Raw genomic sequence first — 20,392 nt, 5'->3', positions numbered from 1 at the left:
GTCGTGTCTGACTCTGTGCGACCCCATAGACGGCAGCCCACCAGGCTCCCCTGTCCCTGGGATTCTCCAGGCAAGAACACTGGAGTGGGTTGCCATTTCCTTCTCCAATGCATGAAAGTGAAAAGTGAAAGTGAAGTCACTCAGTCATGTCCGACTCTAAGTGATCCCATGGACTGTAGCCCACCAGGCTCCTCCATCCATGGGACTTTCCAGGCAAGAGTACTGGAGTGGTGTGCCAGGTAAACTTACTAGGTAGTTCTAATAGGTGAAGTCAATTCAAAGACATTGTTGCTTGGACTAAACATGTTAAATATATTCAAATTCATGACTTCACAATGACACTTTCACAACAAAAAAAAGAGAGAGAAAACCCATTGAGCCACCAAGGAAGTCCAAGAATACTGGAGTGGGTAGCCCATCCCTTTTCCAGTGGATCTTCCCAACCCAGGAATCAAACTGGGGTCTCCTGAATTGCAGGCTGATTCTTTACCAACTGAGCTATCAGGAAAGCCCAAACTCTATATGAGGAAAATTAAATCATTCCCTATATGGACTTTACACTCTAAATGCAGATGTACTTACCACCCTTTTGAGTTCCGGGTGCCTTGACTGGATGCGTTTAAATTCTCGAATCTTGCCCTCATCAACATCCTCTTTGAGCTCCCACGTACTATCCTCGTAGGGTAGAGAGCACCATTTCACCAGGTAGTAAATTACAGGCTAGGGGAGAAGAAGTCAGAGCTTTAGTGAAATGATGCCGTGTTCTCTGCTGTGATTTGAAGATTAAGAATTTAACTAAGTGTCAATACCTAAAAAGGTGCCCAAAATATCAGACTGAAAACACCAGCCATAGGCTCACCTGCAGATGCACTGTACTATTTGTGCCTTTGATTATGCTTCCAGACAACTTATCAGAATCTAAAAGAGAAATTTCTACCCAGCACTATCTAGAACACTAATCACTGAAACATTAGGCTCACCAACCAAGCAGATCAAAAAAAAAAAAATTCTATATTGTGTTGAATTAGATTGAAATTAGAAGATATGGTAGCCCCATTCCATACTATCCTCCTGGCACCCAATATAATAACAGTGGAAGCAAGGCTGCTTTTAGAAGTGAGAAACAGGTTAAATCCATAGGAACAAAGCAGGGCTGAAATTACTGGGCTTCTGAGTTCCTGGAGCTCTGAATGCAGGTGCTATTTCAAAGAGCAGTCACATGAAAACAACAGCAGTCATATGGCGGGAAAAGGAGACCAGTCCTGGGTGTTCACTGGAAGGACTGATGCTGAGGCTGAAACTCCAATATTTTGGCCATCTCATTAGAAGAGTTGACTCATTGGAAAAGACCCTGATGCTGGGAGGGATTGGGGGCAGGAGGAGAAGGGGACGACAGAGGATGAGATGGCTGGATGGCATCACCGACTCGATGCCCATGAGTTTGGGTGAACTCCAGGAGTTGGTGATGGACAGGGAGGCCTGGCGTGCTGCGATTCATGGCATCACAAAGAGTTGGACATGACTGAGCGACTGAACTGAACTGAGTGTAATCATCAAGAAATCTCTAATAATCTACTGATAAAATACTCCTTAAAATAGCCAGCAAGAAGTGTGAAGATCCAAGTGTTTAAGAGAGACAGATCATGGAAAAACTAGAATCTATGTAATTTCTCTTTTACTTTTTTCTTTATTGTAGTAACTCGGGTCACTTCCTACATAAAGACATTTGTCCAGGTCACACATTTCCAGCATCATAACTAATTTTCCAAGGACTTTAATTAATACTTATTATAATACTTATTTCCACTACTGTGTAATGTAATAAGGATGACTAATTAAGCTCATTTTGGGACAGGGCAATTGGGCAAAGTTTTTATCCAATATTAGAAGTGTAAATTAGGGTACTAAAACACGTTCATCTGTCATGCCAGGTCTAATAACGTTCCAGAGGGGCCTAATCAAAATCTAATTACTTTCGGAAGATGAAAGTACAAGTATAGTGATAGAGAGCATAACATTTTTAAGGCTAGGAAGGCTGAGAACCTGAAAGTAATGAGAATAATATAACAATGGCTAACCTGTCCTGACTAATAACTGGTCCATTCCACTCTCATCTCCCACAAATAAGCAATAAGCAATAATTCCCACCCCTAATCACAAAAGCAGAAATATGTGATTTCTGAGGTATTCTTGTTAGGATTTAAAGACACTGTGTTCTAATGACTTTGGATAGCTAAGGTTCTATCTGAGTAACCTTGAAAGCTTATAAAACAAACTTGGGCTTTAACAGATGGAAGACTTTAACTCTTAGGTTCTATAAGGTTCTACAAGGATGACATATGGGAGCAAGTCACTTTGTGAGTAAACCCAGTCTGCCATCTAGCACTGATGTCTTAACAAGGCTCTGCTATTCCCTCCTAGTCACTCTGTAAGCAGGAACTGTTTGAGTGATAAAATTTTGATGAAATGTGACCCTGTGATGTTAAACTAACAACTCAGACTAGAAGTGAAAAGAGTTCTAACAAAGTGCTGCTTCATGGTCCAAGTAAATCTGAATAAAAGAGAGCAATGTTGAATTCACTTGTGGCTTAGATCTACATAACTCTTAGTTGGAAAATGAAAAAAAGTGATTAATGAAAGAAAACATGTCACCAAACGTTTCAACATATGTAAAATCTGCTACCCAATCTAAGGAAGCTTTAGTTCTGGGGTCCCTAAACCAAGCTATGCATGAGAACCCCTCGAAGAACCAACTTAAAAATACAGATCTCTTGGTCCTCCCTTAGATGTACTAAATCTGCACTTGTGGGAGCAAGACCCCACAGTCTGTTTAAAAGTTCTGACTCAAATGTAGTATACGTTTTAGTGACAAATGGAAATGCATTTACCTGATGCTGTGCATGTGTGTGCAGTCGCTTCAGTCGTGTCTGACTCTTTGTGACCTTATCGACTGGAGCCCGCCAGGATCCTCTGTCCACTGGATTTCCCAGGCAAGAATACTGGAGTGGATTGCCATTTCCTCCTCCAGGGGATCTTCCAGACCCAGGGATAGAACCCGTGTCTCCTGTGGCTTCTGCACCGCAGGCAGATTCTTTACCACTGAGCCACTGGGGAAGCCCCAGTTCAGGAAATAGATAATTCTCAACAACTTAAGAGAAAGCTATGAGTCTATGCAAGTATTTTTATTTTCATGTTTGGAAATTGACAAAGTATTCCTTTCTCTATCCCCACCTCTCACCCTCAACTGAATGTCAAGGGTCTCTTATATAAAACCTGAGAGAAAATGAGATCAAGATGAATGAGTCCTTGCAAATACACCTTCCAGATATCTGACTTCAAGAGAATCTTTCTCTTTAGCCTCTCTCTGTATTCCTGTACCTTCCCAATATCATTCTGAAGTTCTCTCAGAAAAAATTCAAAAGTACCTTTTCATTCCAAGAATTTTTCAGCCAAATCTGAAAAATAAAGGATGGGCAAGCAGACAGGCAGAAATCTTTAAGGCCTTTCATGTTCCTCCACGTCCCAACTCACCTCCCCATTGTCCTTGTCAATACTGTGAGACTCATCCAATATCCTATCCACCTCTACATAGTCTGGATTGAAGGGCTCTTCATCCTAGAGGAATTATGAAACCAAACAATAAAACCAAAAAGACCACTGTCTAGGAAATTCACCCTTCCACCCAACCTTCAGTGGATATCCTTACTTCAAAATTTATTAAGAAAAAAGAAGGGAGTTCCCCATTTTCACCCTATCAAATTCTACACACTTACCTGTGTTTGTACCTATCTTCTCATGTTACCAGATCAAGTGTGACTACTCCTAACAGTGGCTACTCTCTCCATATATGCTTTGGATTTCATTCCTTCCTGCCTTCTTAGGAATCCCTCTCTAGTGCAACATTCCCATAATATACACACATGTTCTACTAGTTCACATCTTAAAAAGACCTCTCTGACTCTACATCCCCCCGCAACTATTCTTCTGTTCTGCTTCATACGTAAACTTTCCCAAGAGTTTTAAATACACAGTACCTCCATTTCATCACTTCTCTATTTGTCCACCCATTCCACTCTTCTACTTCCATCACATAATGAAACCACTCATCAAGGTCATTCATGATCTCCAAATTGCCAAATACAATGGAAACATTTCTGTACTCACCTTAATTTATAGCTACAAAGGAGTCAACAATTCATCTTTCTCCCGAAAGCACTCTCTAGGCTTTTCTGAGACACCATATTCACTTTTGTAGCCTTATTTTGGATTCACTTTTTGTTTTGGTCAATTCTCAGTCACCTTCACTGGCTCTTTTTTTCCTAAGTCACTGGTATCTAACTTTGGGTGATAGGCCAAGATAAATAACCCTAGGCTCCAAAGAGAAATCTCAAAGAAACCTTAGGGGAAAAAAATTCTTCTTTCTTACAGCACTTTCCCATTGATTTTTGTGGCCTATCTTTTCTCTAATATTTCTCCTCTCACTCTGGCATAGTCATTAAGGCTTTAATAACTATGTATATGCTGATACATTCCAAATTTTAATTGTAGCCTAAAAAATCCAGTTTTGTATATCTATCTCCTTGTTAGCCATGTTATGGAATTTTAAACTTAACATGGTCTAAACTAAAATCTTCATTTTCCCCAAACCAGTTGCTTCCAAGATCTTCCATTCTTTAATACCTGTCTATGTAAGCCACTATACCAATTGCCGTCAATTCTACTTTAAAGTAAACTCAAATCTATCCCTTCTCTCCAACAACTGAAAGCACTCTGCTATAAAGCCATGGTAATTTCTCTTCTAGAAAACTTCAATGGCCTCCTTACGGCCCATCCTACTTTCATGCTTACTCTTCTCCCATCCATTCTCCAAAGTCTAGATGATCTTTAAAAGGTGAAAACTGGTTTATGTCTTTGGCCTGTTTTAAATAGTCCAATGGTTTCCCCTTTTGCACTTAGAATAAAAACAAAACTAAAAGGTCTGTGAGCACCTGCTTCTATCATATATAAATACCACTGTGCTTTCAGTTCCTCATCCTGTCTCGGGGTCTTCATATACTGCTACTTCCCATGCCAGGGGTACTATTTACAGGTGTTTATGGCCTTGCTAACTTCTATTCATAATTCAACTCTCAGTGACGCCTTCCCGGATTATCCAAAGCAGGCATTTTTTAATGTCTTCCTATGCTCCTTCTTTGCTGGGACTTATCACAATTTGAATTATTTTAAAATCTCTCTCTCCCTCCCCATTAGACAGTGAGCTATATGAGAACACAGACCATGCGTGATCTGTTAACTGCAGTGACTAGCACATAAAATAATGAATAAATGAGTGACTGATTTGGCTAAATGACCTACCTATAAAGGCAAATCTGACTGGCACACAAGTCAGTTAGCAGAGCTTGGCTCAATGGCCACAAATTATATATATATAGTATCAGCTGAAATGGGGTTATAGTTTCACTGTACATTTCACAAATTAGGCTTTAAAAGAACATAGGCCAAAAAACACAACAACAACAAAAACCTCCACAACCCAATCATTATTTTATTTTCATATAAGAAGAAATTATAAAACCTACATGGTCCTACTTGCTCTCTCCAAGTGATGTGGAAAATAACTCACTTATTGATAAATCTGGTGATATAAAGTTAGCTTCATCAGATGTATTTGGCCACAACTGGCATTTTTTTGCTGAAGCTATACATTATTCCTTCTTTCAGTCTTCTTATTAGACCTCTTCCTCTTTAGGTCTTAAGAAACTTTGAAAAAAAATTCTTTTTCTCAAGGCACTTAGTATTATATATTAAATACAGATTTTAAAAATCCCATTTTGGAAAAGATATATGTACAAAAAGTTTTCTAAGAAAAATGGAGTGTTAAAATACAGCTCAAGAGATTCTCACAGATGCTCCAGTACTTAACTAGTAGTAACACCGAATGTAAGATATTAAAGTTCCTTTATCACTATTTCTAGTTATACTGGATTAGAAATTTGAGAAAATAAATGCTCCCTCTTAATGACATGGTTGCTTATGTCTACAGATACCATCAGTTGCTAAAGACTGACAATAGAGGGAGAAGAATGCCTGAAGTGGACCAGAGAGTTAATCATCTATTTTGAAAATACTTCATGACTATCAAACAACTCAATTTCAAAACATTCTATAACTTATAAAAAGACCATATTTAGACCTGGTAAAACACAGCATAGGGCAATTAAATAAGGTGAGTCCAATGATCGAAATGAAACTTATATACCCATATATATAAAGCAACTAAACTATAAGTCTTTTGAACAATCAGTCAGGGATAACCTCGGAAATTTATGCTTTTATGAAATAAATGATAAGCAATACCTATCCCTAATTACCTCATGGAAGAAGTGTCTCATCTGAGCCATTTTGGTTTTGAAGCGCTTTAGTTTTTGATGGATCCTCTTATCCTTCTCCAGTTGGGAGATGGTAGCCCATTCACAGTGCAGATAGGAGCTAAAGGAGATGGAAATCGTCAGCCATGGTATGAGAAAGAGGAACTGGTAAGCTAGTGTCTGAGATGAGGATATTAGCCAAAAGCAGACCTCAGAGTATGTTGCTTCAATGGGGAGACAGTCTTTTAGATCTGTGCCTCTTAAACTTGATTTTGTACACCAACCACTTAGTTTAGGGTTGGCTTGAAAGTTCACATTTCTTTTTTTTTAATATAAATTTATCTATTTTAATTGGAGGCTAATTACTTTACAATATTGTATTGGTTCTGCCATACATCAACATGAATCCGCCATGGGTATACACGTGTTCCCCATCCTGAACCCCCCTCCCACCTCCCAAAAGCTCACATTTCAAGCAGGCACCCAAATGATGCTAATTCTGCTGGTCGATGGATCACACTGAGTAGCAAGGTCTTAATGTCAGGAATTTTATCAGGAACTACCCTTACCCCACTTTTCTGTAGGCAAATATTAATCAGTCAATTTCTGAGCTTCTCTCTGAAAAGACATTTTCCTCACTGGAAACAATTTGGGTGAGGAAAACTATTTTCTTAAAAAAGGGACACATTCCCAACCAGGACAGACTATACAGGAGAACTTATTACAACCCCGTGGAATTTGGGGTGAAAAGCTTTTTGCACAGATCACGTACTAGTTCTTGTACTTGACAAAGAATTCTTCTGCTTCAGTATACTGTCCAGAAGGAAGCTGGGAAGAAAAAAAATTACAGTTATTAACAACTTATTTGTCAAAGAGACTCCTTCATTTTACTACACGTGGTAGACTTCCATACCAAGAATAAAATATATATCATCCAGGATATATCACTGACTAAAGGATTAAAGAACCTAATCTGGCATTTCAATGCTAGAAGCCTGATAGCTGGAGAAAATAAGCCCTTCCTGGATTTAAGCAGGTAAGTGAAAGAAGGGGCAATAAGACAGTTCTTACTTTCCACCTAACTTTTCTCCGCTATCTCTTGTAACTACATTATAGCGATATAGACTGACATCCAAAGATGCTCATTACATAAAGTCTGTAACTGTAGCATTATGGGCTACCATGGAAAATAGACCTCACCTCCTTCTTCACAATCCGCATAGAAAGCACTTTGTCTACAATGGCAGCATCTTCTTCACTGGGATTCTCCTGTAGGAAAAGATGCAGTCAGTCAAACAAAGAGATTGTGAGCAGCAAGACACACATCTCAAATTGCTTAGTTCTCAGCTTACCACAAAGAACTGCATGGAAGGCAAAGTCTCGCCATCTGGTTCCTGCACTGGCTCAGGAAGGATAGGCTCAGTTTTGATTGGACCAGTTACATCCACTTCTTCTTCTTCTTCATCGTCTGTGATCTTTATATCCAGATCCTCTGTATATTTTTTCCGCTTAACTTGGCGGTTCGAGCGTCTCTTCTACAGGGGCAAAAACAGTCAAAATAACTGCTTAGGTCTCTCAAACAGAAAAACTTTAAAACTATTTGACTATAGTCATGTACTTAGATTTGACTCCAAATTCCCTAGGAAAAATCAAACCAAAAGATGGTAAAGAGCTTATTTATCAAATTGTATAATATTAAACCATGTAACTTATTCTATGTACTGAGTAAATATTAATTTCCTGAATTCTTTCATTATAGTATCAGAATTCATCTGAAAGTAACCTGGGTACTATTGGCAAGAGGCTCTGAAAAACTAAAATAGAACTCTTTAAACTCTCTACCTGCAGGGTGCAATGAACTTCACACCAGGAGCAACCTTGGAGTCCACTGGTACAAAAACACTGTTTCTAACTGTTCGTCTGTTTTAGTTCTAAAGTTTTGTTTGTTTAATAAATAGGATCATACTGCACATACTGTTCTGCTGCTTACTTGTTAACATTTTTCTTGGAGATGTTTTCCCTATCAATGAATTTCAGATCTACCTCATTCTTTCAAGTGGTTGAGCAAAATTTAATTAAATAATCTCAGTAACAGGTACAGCTCATGATAAAAATTAGGAAGGATGGAGAGAAAAAATTATTTTTCAGTAATGATTATAACCCCTGGAAAATCCAAAATCAAATGAGTCATTAGAAGCAGAACTACTAAAATTGATTTCTAAATTCAATTTTAGTAGTTAGTAGTACAATTTAGTACAATCAATTGTACTAAAATTGATTTGATAAATTTGCTTGGCATAAAGTTAATTTTAAAAAATCAATTCTTACATAGACTAAGCCAGAAAATACAATAAAAGAAAAGTCTGTTTATGAAAAAAGATCATCTTAAGTATTAAATTTAGTAAGAAATAATGAAATATTTATAACCTCCCCAATCACAAAAGTTTGAAAAACAAATTTAACAAAACTTTTAAATTAGATAAGCTGATTCTAAAATTCAACAGAGAACTAAACATCTAAGAATAACCATAAAAATATGAAAAGGTATACTTGGCCTTATCTGATGTTAAAGCCAATATAAAGCTATAAGGATTAACACAGCTTGGTACCTCTCCAGGAGGAGATAAACAGATCAATGAAATAGTGTCCAAATATAGATTAAAATACTTAGGTAGATTTAGAACATGATAAAAATAGTATTTTTAATCAGTGAGGAAAAAGTGGATTATTCTATAAGTGAGATTGAAAACAAACCACTAGCCAAACAAAACAAATTTGTTTCTTATATCTAGAGGATATAAGAAACAAATTTATAAAAAGACTGAATAATTTCAAAGTTTAAAAAAAGACAAAATTTCTAAAAGAATTTCTTTCTTTAAATAATACTGGAGTAGGAAAGGTGTTTTGGATAAAGTGACTGATCAATTTGATCTTATAACTAAGAAAAAAAATCAATACAATAGAAATACAAGCAAATAACATCAATAGACAATTTTTTTAGGAAAAAAACATGAATGGCTTTCAATGTAAAATGATGCTCACATTCACAATAAAATTGTTACAACTGAAAACTTTTTTTTTTTTTGCATCTAACCAAGAGGCAAAAATCTGCGAGTTTGAGCAAATATTTGAAATAGGAACTCATACATTGCTGGTGAGAGTACACACTGGCATGAAGAAAATTTCCATATAATAAAATTTGACAATATCCATTGACCCACCAATTCCACTTCAAAGATATTATCCTACAGATAAATTTGTACATGTATACAAATCTCTGTGGGCTTCTCTGGTGGCTTAGTGGTTAAAGAACCTGCCTGCTAATGCAGGAGATGTGGGTTCAATCCCTGAGTTAGGAAGGTTCCCTGGAGAAGGAAACGGCAACCCACTCCCATATTTTTGCCTGGGAAATTCATGGACAGAGGAGCCTGGCAGTCCATGGGGCCGCAAAAGTCAAACACAACTTAGCAACTAAACAACAACAACAAAGAACAGCAAATATCTGTCAGCGTTAGTAAAAGACCAGAGAAAACCTAAATGCCCACCAACAGGGGCTGGATTGAACAAATTATGCTACAGTCAAAAAATGGAACACTACAGAACTATATAAAAAGAATGGGGTAGACGGACAAGAATGAACAGTGGATGTGGAGCTGGAACTCTCACTGCTGGTCCATGTGCAAAACGACAATCACTTCAGAAGGCAGCAGATTCTTATAAGGTTAAAAGGTCAAATGTTTAACTACCCCATAGTCTATCAACTCCTGGATATTTAGCTATGAGAAATGAAAACCTATGTCCACAAAGCATGTGTACAAAGACTGTCCACTGCATCCTTACTCAAAACAGCTCCAAACTGAAGAAACCAAATGTCTAATAGAATGAATAAACACTGTGGTATATTCCTAAAGTAAAATGTTTCTCAAGAAAAAAAAAGGAATGAACTGACACATCACCATGAATAATTCTGAATACCACTATGCTGAAAAAAGTGAGACCCAAGAGTATATACTATGTGATTCCATTTACATGAAGTTTAAGAACAGGCTAAGTTTAATCTATGGTTAACAGAAATGAGTACAATTGTTGCTTATGGGGAGATGGTGGGGAGAGGATGGTGAACTGACAGAAAAGAGGGTACCAGGGAACCTTCTGGGATGATGGAACGTGGGGCTTCATTAAATAATTTCTCTACTTTGGTGTATATTTCAAATTTTTCATAATAAAAAAGTGTGAGGAAGAACGGGTTAGATTTATCTTTTCTAATAAAGAACTATATTCAAGATATACTGTTAGAGAAAAAAGCACAGTACAGAAGAATAGGTATGGAATACTAACATTGAGTGGAAGTGGAATTATGAGGCCTCCACTGCCAAGACTGGTATTTGAGGAAACACAATTAGGTCAATTAATTGTGTTTCCTCAAGTTCTGACATGAAAATCCTAGCCCCCTAGTACCTCAGAATGTGACTGTCTGGAGACAGGGCCTTAAAGAGGCGATTAAGTTGGGGTGGGCACTACTGGATCAGGGCCCTTAAAAGAGGAGGGAATCTGGCCACACGCAGAGACAACAGGGACACACGCACTGAGCAAAGATCATGCGGGGGCACAGTGAGGAGGCGGCCTCTGCAAGCCACGGAGAGAGGCCTCGGAGGTAACCAGACCTCCTGATCTTGCACTTCTAGCCTTCAGACCTGTAAGAAAATAAATTTCTGTTGTTTAAACTATCTAGTCCGTGGTACTTTGTTATGGTAACCCTAGCAAATTAATATACCACTTTTTAAATTTTATTAATTCTTGTATTTCTTGTATTACAAAGATTTGCCTATAGTTTGTGTTTTAATTTTATTTTTAATTGGAGGATAATTAATTTACAATGCTGTGATAGTTTCTGCCATACTCACTTGGTGTTTTAATTATATAACACTTTATTTAACTGTTTATTTAACAAACATATATAACTCTTACTGTGCTCTCTTACCTAAACACTCCTCTATGTGGTTTGTAAACATTTACATTTAATCCTAACAACTCTACTTAGTAGATATTACTATCTGTACTTTAGAGATGAAGAAATTGAGACACCACAAGGTCAAGTAAACTTGCCTTAAGTGACAATATTAGTAAATACTAGAGTTAACATGAGAACCCAAGAAATGGTCTTGGTCTTAAACACTATGCTATTTAGAGCATTTTTCGTTGTTGCTACATATACATAGTTTTTATATAGTAAATATATCAATCTCTCCCTTTATGACTTGGAAATTTTAATACCCTCCTTAACTCAATCACGTTTTACAAAGGTCCATGATTTCAATTTTTACATTTTGACCTTTGATTAAACTAGAATTTGTTTTTCTTAAAGAGTAATGCAAGAAATCCAGTTTTCTTTCTTTCTAAATGAGTAGTCATCCTAACATAATGTGTTAAATAATCTTTCTTTCCATTGATTTTATTATCTTTTTTCTTTCTTTTTTTTTGGCTGCACCATCCTTGGTGGCTTGCAGTATCCTAATTCCCTGACCAGGGATTGAGCCCCGGGCCCTCAGCAATCAAAGTGCGGAGTACTAACCACTGGACCACCATGCAATTCTCTCCACTGATTTTAAATGGCCTTTTAACTCACATTCTAATGTCTCAAAATTATCTGGATCTGTTTCTAGACTGTTATTTTTCACTCTGCTATTTCTTCTTTAAACTCTTGGTAATTATAATTTCATAATATATTTTAATGTCTGTTAAATCTAGCTTTTGCTTCACTCTCCATTTCAAAAATGTCTGTCCTATCCTCACGTTAATATCCCCCAGAAAAACCCAAGTCTCAGTTTGTCAATGCAGTGAATATATATTAAAGAAGAGGGGAGACATTTATAACGTATTGATAGCTAGTGAGGCACCTGAGGTTTGTTTAGTCCAAACCGCCACTTTCAGATAAGGAATTTAGATATAGCTAGCCAGACCCATTAGAGCTACTCAGAAGTACTATGGGTATCCTGAATCATTAATAGCTTCTTCTTTCCATGGTTGGAAACTAAAGTCAAAGATGGTACCATAAGGCAACAGAGACAGAGGACTAAAGTTCTTTTGATCCAGCTTTTTTTATTCTCTTCCCAATGTTTCTCATCTTTAAAAGGTAGCAAAAACACTGTGCCTTAAGCTTCCCAGTTCAGAGAGTCAAAACCCTAAAGTGGAAGTAATGCACAAGGGACAGCTGGACTGTTCTAAGAAAGACCAAAGTACTAGCATACCCAGAACAACAACTGCAGCCTAACTGCATATCTGCTTAGTCTCTGAAACACTGGAATTTGAGAAAATGACTACTGTAGAGTAATATGCATTTTTAGAGTAATATATGTTTTGCCTAAAAAACATAAATAAGTAAAATTTAAGCCACGACCATGACCAGGTTTTGCCTCTTTTACTTTTTAGGCCTACCTCTGGTTTAGAAAAGCTGTTGAAATATGCATAGTCTTATGGTCTCTCACTATCTATTCCTGGTCTGCCTGTCAGAAGTAAACAGGATCTTTTCATGAAGTTTTTTAGGGATTCTTTTACCTGAATGCTGCTTTCTTCATCTTCCCGGGGTGATTGTGCGGGCATGACTTCTACATCTGAATTATCAGATGAGGTATTACGTTTTCTCTTCTTACCCACCACAGGAGTGATGGTGCTAAAAAGGAAAAACCAGATTCAGTTACAGTGAAGGCAAGGAAAATTTAGGAATAGAAAATACAATTAATCTAACCTATCACATATGAAACCTCCAGGCATGCTGCTGCTGCTGCTAAGTTGCTTCAGTCATGTCCAACTCTGTGCGACCCCTTAGAGGCAGCCCACCAGGCTCCCCGTCCCTGGGATTCTCCAGGCAACAACACTGGAGTGGGTTGCCATTTCCTTCTCCAATGCTCTAGATATTCAGTCTGGGGACTCATAACTATTGAGTAGGGTGTTTGAAAAAAAAGAAGATATTGGGGTTTCTAAACTACCAGCTGGCTTTTACACCTGATTTGACAAATTTTTGCTACCACTGTATTCATGAATACCTGAATGAAGGCAGCATAACACAGCAGAACCAATTCCTGACTAACAGTTACAAGGCCTCATTTCAGTTCCAGTTCTCTCACTAGCTCGGCGTTAGTCTTCTAACTAGCAAACACTGATCATAAAACCTAGCGTGATAGCTGTTGAAGATCAAGTAAAATAACAGACATGAAACTTGCTTTTTTAAGCTAAAAAACCCTGTACAAATATAAAGCATTATCATAATTACACCACAAAGCCTGAAGCATCTCAGGGAGTAGAAGCTAGCAAGAAAGGAGTGAAGCTACAAGACATGGAAGGAAGAGAGCACACTCAATTGTGGCAAGAGTTATGTGGCAAGCCGTGGTTCTGTCAAGACTGCTTAAGGCTGACAGTGGCTGCTGAAATCTTCTCCAGTTCACATATGAAATGCAAGAACAGGGCAGCTATGTCTGCAGCAGCTCTTTTACCAGCATGGGTTGTAGGGGGCTAGGGAGAAGTCTTTCACACTACAGTGATACAAAATCAAGAATACAGCTTTTACACAAAACTCCTAACTCAAGACTGGCTGTCTTTCCCAGGCCTTGATGTTCACTTGGGACAGAGAAGAGAAAGGACTTATTATTTTCTATGATACCTGCCCTTGAACTCTGAAGCTGCTATATATAGCATGAATTTAAAAACAGGAATTTAAACATGTATGCACTCTCCCCAAAGACCCCATCACAACAGCAAAGGGTGGCACTCACTTTAGCTTACTCTTGCCCTTGGTTTTGGAGGTACCAGATGTTTTGCTCTTCTTCGGCTTTTCTTCCTTGAGCCTCTCCCCACTGCTCTTCTTCCTGCGTTTCTTCTCCCCTTCCTCCTCAGGCCGGACGCTGGGTAGCTCATCCTCATTCAGGACTCGAGGTATGTTCTGTTCGCCCCGAGCACGGGCCCTCGCAATGGCCTCTGCTACAATCCGGTTTGCTTTCTCTTGCTTCTTTTGGTGTTCCAGCCTACGGTTTTCCTCGATTCCTGTCTTGCCCCCAGTATGGGGAACAGAACTTGCTGGTGAGGACAGAGCTGCCACTTCACTGGCACTGAGAACTTTAACTACGGAGAGCCCAGAGGAGGCCCCTTGGGAAGAGCCGGCCTATAGAAATAAAGACACTATAATTTCAACATGCTTTTAGCTAAACGACCTGAATAAAACAGCCCTAAAGCATACAGGCTGGAAACGTTAGTTCTCTTAATTCCTTAAGAATAAGACTCATCAAGTCTTACTAAACCTAGAGGCACACTTTTTTTTTAAAGTAATTTTTTGGTGGGATGGGGATGAGAAAAGGCAATTGTGCCAAATTAACCTTCTATACTCTTTAGCCATGCTTCTAATGTCAATACTCATCTCCACAATGCCATAAAATTTCCAAACAATACAGACAACACTAGTGTCTAGGCCAGTAAGAAAATTCAAATGCCATTCCTGTCCTACCTTTATCTTCCTGGGGGTGGTGGGGGGGTGGGGTGAGGGTAGGGGGAGGAACGATAGATAAGCACTTGACCTCTTCAAGACTATTTATCTTTCAGATGAGGAGTTATTTTCAGTCATTTTCCTTTCACAAGGATATCAGCAAAGATTGTAAATAAAACAATTTAAAGACAAATACTAAACAAATCATCTCTTATCCCAAACCCAACAATAACCCTCAAATCTTTTCATGATATAATTAAAATAAGGTTCCCGTGGGTGAAAGAAAGAAAAGCCTGCATCTCACTTCAGAGACATGAATCTAGACTGGCCCCACATTCAACAGTGAGTGGTTGCTGAGGATAACGTCAGGGGACTAAGAGCGTGTTTGCCTTCTTAGCTCAACATGTTGAGTCTCACCTGTGGCTGAAGTACCACCTTGAGGGGTACTGAAAGTCTCTGTCCTGGGGCCTGTCCTGGTCCCATTATCTGAGCCTGCTGCACAGAGGAGAGAGTCACTGGCTGGGTGGAGGGTGGCTGTTGGGGTTGTGGCTGCGATGATGGAGGCTGTGGTACGATCTGGATTTTCTGCTGTGGTTGCTGCACCTGCAGCTGTATGGTTACTACTTTGGCAGGCTGCCCCTGGGCATTCTTGGCTTGAGTCAGGGCTGCTAGCTGGTTGCCCTGTAACACTATCTTGCCTGGTAGACTCCCTAGAACGACATGCCGGTGTCCTTGGGGACCTCCAGACTGTGGCTGCTGGAGGACCAGTGTGATGCGTTTCGATTCACCCTAGAGTGAAGAGAGGAAATTGCAAGAGAGGTAGGACATTAAAGAAGGGTAGACCCCTTAGTATTTACACCAGTTTTCCTCATCCTGGAATTATAAAAACTGAGGGTCAGAAAAGACAGTACAATCCCCTTTGTTCATCTTCCTATCTGTCCTGATAAATCTTTTCTATAACCTCTGCCCAGTGGGTACCAAGTCTATTCTTGAAAAACTGCTGAAAGGTTTGCTATTTTCTAAGGCAGTCATTCCATTTTTTGGAAACCTATTAGAATAAAAGTCTTTACAATGAACTAAAATCCACCTCCTCAGAGCTTCTCTTCACCAGCCCTACTTATCTGAACACTGTCTTCCCCTCCTCCAAATTCTTCTGACCCTTGATTCAGAGGCTAGAGTCTTTATTTTCTTATAAAAGAAACAAGTCTTTTCACTGGGCAAAGCTGGAGGAGGACAATCTTAATAAGAAGAACAGCAAAGATACACATAGTTTCTGTAAGTCTTGCAAATATAAATACACATATTTTTCAAAAATGATTCTTTGTTCCCATTGCATCCTATAGTACTCGTATAACTTTGTATCATCCACCACTGTGAGTTCTTGCTTAAGGTCTGTATTTCCTGGCAGATGGTGAGCTCTGTAAGGACAGGGACTGTGTCTATCTTGTTCAGCACCAGCTAGGCACAGTGTAAATATGTAGTAAGAGCTCAAAAAATGCATTAACACTAACTGCTTTCACCTTGTAAGTAACAAATAATGTGGCTATTAACACTAACTGATAAAAAGTAAAGACGGAATTTAAGCAGAATTCCTAGAGACAGCTCTCATGTGCTTGCTCTCACACAGTTGCTGGGCCCGCTACTAAACCAAAATTCACCTCCCCCTTTCACTCAAGTCACCTGGGTGGGTGTAGAGGTCAGTGTAACTGCAGGCTTCAGTGGGGGCCCTGTGGCCCCAGGGTTTCCAGCAGGAGCTGAACCCTTAACTGGCTGTAGGACCAGCTGCTTTACTGGTCGGCTGGGCTGGACAATGCGCTGAACAGTAGCCTGGTTCCCAGGGACCTTGGCGGCCAACACTGTATTACCAGAGACAATGGAAACACCAGGTCGAAGGGGAGTGCCGGTTAGCACTTTGGTAAAAGTGACTTTTCCACCATTGGCTGTGCCAGCCACAAGGGGCTGAGCTGTGCTGGTGATACCTTGGGCCTGAATTTGTGCCACATGGGCACCAGTGACTGAGGAGCTTGGTGGGGCTTTAAGGATAACAATCTTAGGGGCGGACTGAGGTGGTTGTCCTCCAGCACTACTGGAGGAGACAGCTGTGGCAGAGACACCCATGAAAGGATTCCCTTGGCTCAGGATCTCCTGGCTCTTGGAGACCTGCAAAAGTCCTGATGTTGGCGTTGATGTCTGTAAGACAGGTTGGGCTGGCTGCTCTTGGCTGACGGGCTGAGTGGTATAATCATGCAAAGTTAAAGATTCTGGAGCTGGAGCTGTTGATTCTTTGGGAAGTTCTGTGGGGGCTGTTTCCTCTGGTGGGGGGACCAAGTCATTTGCTGATGAATTCGCCACATCGCCACCTCCACCATCCTGGTTCATCTGATCCAAGGAGTCCAGAGAGCTTGGCAGTCCAAGGGCTTCTTCAATAGGGTCTTGTGTGACCTGATTGAAGCTGTCATCAGTCAGAGAGTCCAGGCCAAATAAATTTGGGTCATCAAACAGATCCATGATGGGGTCTGCCATCTTGGGAAAGCAATGGGGGTAACTTCCCCAAGGTTTAAGGAGGGAAGGGGAGGGGGGGTACTGGCTCTCCCCTCCCCTCCCCTATTAAGAAAAAAATGTACACAATGGAAGAGGACTACTCTTCAGGTAAAGAGGCAAGAAACAAGTGCATGTCAGACTGTCCTGACCTTCATGGAGCAAGATGGCTAGGTCTTCAGAGGAAGATGATGGAACTCCTGTTGTAGAAAGACAAATGACAAGTAAGCAAAGGAGGTGACCTCAGGGAAAATTTCTATCCGTAACATCAAACAGCATCAAAATAGTAAGAGAAGAAGGAAATGTGAGGTAAGCTGAGGACAGAGACACAGCAGAAAGAACATCCACACTTCTGCTTTGAAACCAAAAGAGAAAAAAAGAAATAAGCCAACCCCTTTTTGGGGCTCTTACACCTACACACTTTGAAGCTTCTGTCTGTCAAGATAATTCCACTGTCTCTGTCCATTTCTTTTCACAATTATCATTCTAGGTACAGAACAGGAAATGTAACATTCATTCACTTTCTATTTCAGATTCTTAAGTTGACAGCAATGAACAATGTATCAGCAATACTTCAGTGAATACAGATAGAGGCTTCTGGATATACTGGATTTTGTAACTTTTCCTTGTAATTCCGATACTTCTACTTACTACTAGCAAAAATAAACACCTTTAACCAAGCTTACTGGGTAATCTCGCTAAGTTTATAGTATAATTTTACTCAGGAAGACTCAGACTTTAGTTCACCCATCAGTGAACCTATACATTGTGCTTCTGTTATTAAGTCCCCTCCCCACTTTCTCATATTTAAGATCAAAACCTTCTCTGGCAAAAGAGTCAAAGAATTCTACAATTTCGTTCCAGTTTATGTTTCCAACTTTCACTCTCATCATTTCCTGTATGCTCATCACTTCCTATATATACCCTAGATTTCAGTCCAAACAGATAATCCAGTTCCCTTAATGACATTCCTATCTGCATGACTTTGCCTATTTTGCTCTATTTTCTGCCTGGAACATCTTTATCACCCTCCCCACAAACATCTCTTCCAGCTAAAATCTTTAACATTCTCAAAGGTCTTCTACTCAGTAAGGCGAGCCCTGCACCTCCATAAGGTGAGCAATTTGTGATGACCCAGTCCCTTCATGTTCTTTGTTGTTGTTGTTTAATCACTAAGTCATGTCTGACCCTTTTGCAACCCCATGGACTACAGCCCACCAGGCTTCTCCGTCCATGGGATTTCCCAGGCAAGAATACTGGAGTAGGTTCCCCACCCAGGAATTGAACCCACATCTCCTGCATTGATGGGCAGATTCTTTACTGATGAGCCACCAAGGAAACTCTCATCTTCTTTAAATACTCACAACATTGCCTGCACCTTATTTAAAGCACTTACATTTAACATTTTATTAAAATGATAAGTCTCTTGTCCATTTCCTCTAAAGGACCAAGAGGTTCCTTTGTGCAAATTATAAAAAGCTGCCTACTCAAGATGCTTGTCTGCCATCTGCTGGAAAATTATCATATTAAACATATTATCTGTGATGATGATGAACATGTGCAACGCACACCCTGCACAACCCTGCATGGTGGCCCAGCTCCTCTTTCTTCAAGACACAAGAGCTCCTGAATGGTGAGGACCACATCTTATTCATCTGTGGATCTCTAAAGTGCCAGATGAATATCACATACACAGTAGCTACTCAAAAAAATTTAAATGAATTAAGTGCCTGTGGTATCTGAAATTAACTTTTCTGTTCTTAGAGAAATTAACTGGTATTCTCTGATTCTAAGATGAGACAGTAGAAAACTTCCTATCTTGAAAAACTGTCCTACAAATAACTGAAACTATGTTTACAAAATCCACATGTGGGGCTTTTAAGTACATAAAATGTTGGAAAAAGGAAAAACCACGACAAGGAGTTTTAAGTATATCACCCTGTAACTGTATGAAAATGTAGTATTTGCTTTCTGTATATGATTTCAATATTTGTCAATCCAGGAAAGCATCGGTAACACCATTTCTCCTACTTTTAGAACAAACCAGAAAAGAAATTTGTCAGTGACACAGAACAGACTAGACTGAAGACTTTTTCACACAAACCCCAAGCTTTTTTCCCTCTTCCTCAACTCATTCCAGTTATCCCTGTAAAATTAATATAATGTGGGTACGTAGCCCAGAAACTGAGACACAGATAAGAGAATAGACTCATCAGTAGTTGGCACAGCAGTTTTTCAAAATTACAAACCATACAGAGCATCTCCACTAATGTTAAACAAGATCTTTCGAGCTTCAGTAACTGTATCCCTTCACATCTCAACCAAGATCCGCATCACTTCCCATTCCTGGCTAAAGTATTCCACAAGCTCATCCCAGCCTCTCCTATCTAATGCCTGCCCCAAAACTACTCAAAATGGTGATCAGAAGACTTATAAATATTTCTTAATTTAATAAAAATCTACTCAATAATTTTATAATATTTTTTCAACACTTCTATCATCTTTTCCTAGTTATGCCCTACTTTGCTACTTATTATCTTTTCACCTCCTATTCACTGTCAGAGAAGCTACACTAAATATCTAACAGTTAGCTGTCACACAAAAAATACAGTGAAAGTTCCCACTAACTAGAAGTTTACACTGTTAATAGTTTATAACCTGCCTTTCTTCCATGGAGTATTCTGTCCTTTCCAGGACTCCTTGCTATTTATTCACCCAAATGCTCTTTCTTCCCTCTGCAAAAGCCCAGTCTCAGAGAAAGACAGAAAGAGAGAGAGAGAGAGAGAGAGATATCATTTTTTAATGGGAAAAACCAGGTTAACAGCTTCTCAAATATTTCTTTACTTCCATATGACTCAAGCATTAAGTTCTTAAAGGTCAATGTACTTATTTATCTCCCTTTCCAATTTTGGGGCCAAATTCCTGCTTCTCCTGGTTCAGTCAAGGCTCCCCAATTTAAAAAATCTCACCACCGACAATGCCACACATCAAATCTCACTACTTCTCAGTTCCA

General features: G+C 39.3%; 1 protein-coding gene across 2 annotated transcripts in view; it reads right to left on the bottom strand.

The window, feature by feature from the left end:
- The window catches only part of CHD8 (chromodomain helicase DNA binding protein 8), a 37,048-nt gene extending 19,684 nt beyond the window's left edge, over positions 1-17,364 (bottom strand). Inside the window, exons 1-10 of one of the 2 annotated variants that reach the window (XM_052646197.1) lie at positions 16,522-17,364; positions 15,259-15,630; positions 14,138-14,523; positions 12,924-13,038; positions 7,721-7,903; positions 7,569-7,637; positions 7,141-7,196; positions 6,372-6,489; positions 3,532-3,615; positions 583-720 (exon numbers count right to left, since the gene is read on the bottom strand). In XM_052646197.1, coding sequence (XP_052502157.1) covers positions 583-720; positions 3,532-3,615; positions 6,372-6,489; positions 7,141-7,196; positions 7,569-7,637; positions 7,721-7,903; positions 12,924-13,038; positions 14,138-14,523; positions 15,259-15,630; positions 16,522-17,364 — 2,364 coding nt within the window. The remainder of the gene's footprint in view (positions 1-582; positions 721-3,531; positions 3,616-6,371; positions 6,490-7,140; positions 7,197-7,568; positions 7,638-7,720; positions 7,904-12,923; positions 13,039-14,137; positions 14,524-15,258; positions 15,631-16,521) is intronic. The other variant, XM_052646198.1, reaches the window with a different exon arrangement.
- Between the last annotated feature and the right edge of the window lie 3,028 nt (positions 17,365-20,392).

Source organism: Budorcas taxicolor, chromosome 10 (assembly GCF_023091745.1).
Source record: "Budorcas taxicolor isolate Tak-1 chromosome 10, Takin1.1, whole genome shotgun sequence".
In the NCBI taxonomy this organism is placed as follows: domain Eukaryota; kingdom Metazoa; phylum Chordata; class Mammalia; order Artiodactyla; family Bovidae; genus Budorcas; species Budorcas taxicolor.
Note: the sequence above shows the minus strand (reverse complement) of the source record. Positions and strands in the feature narration are given on the sequence as shown.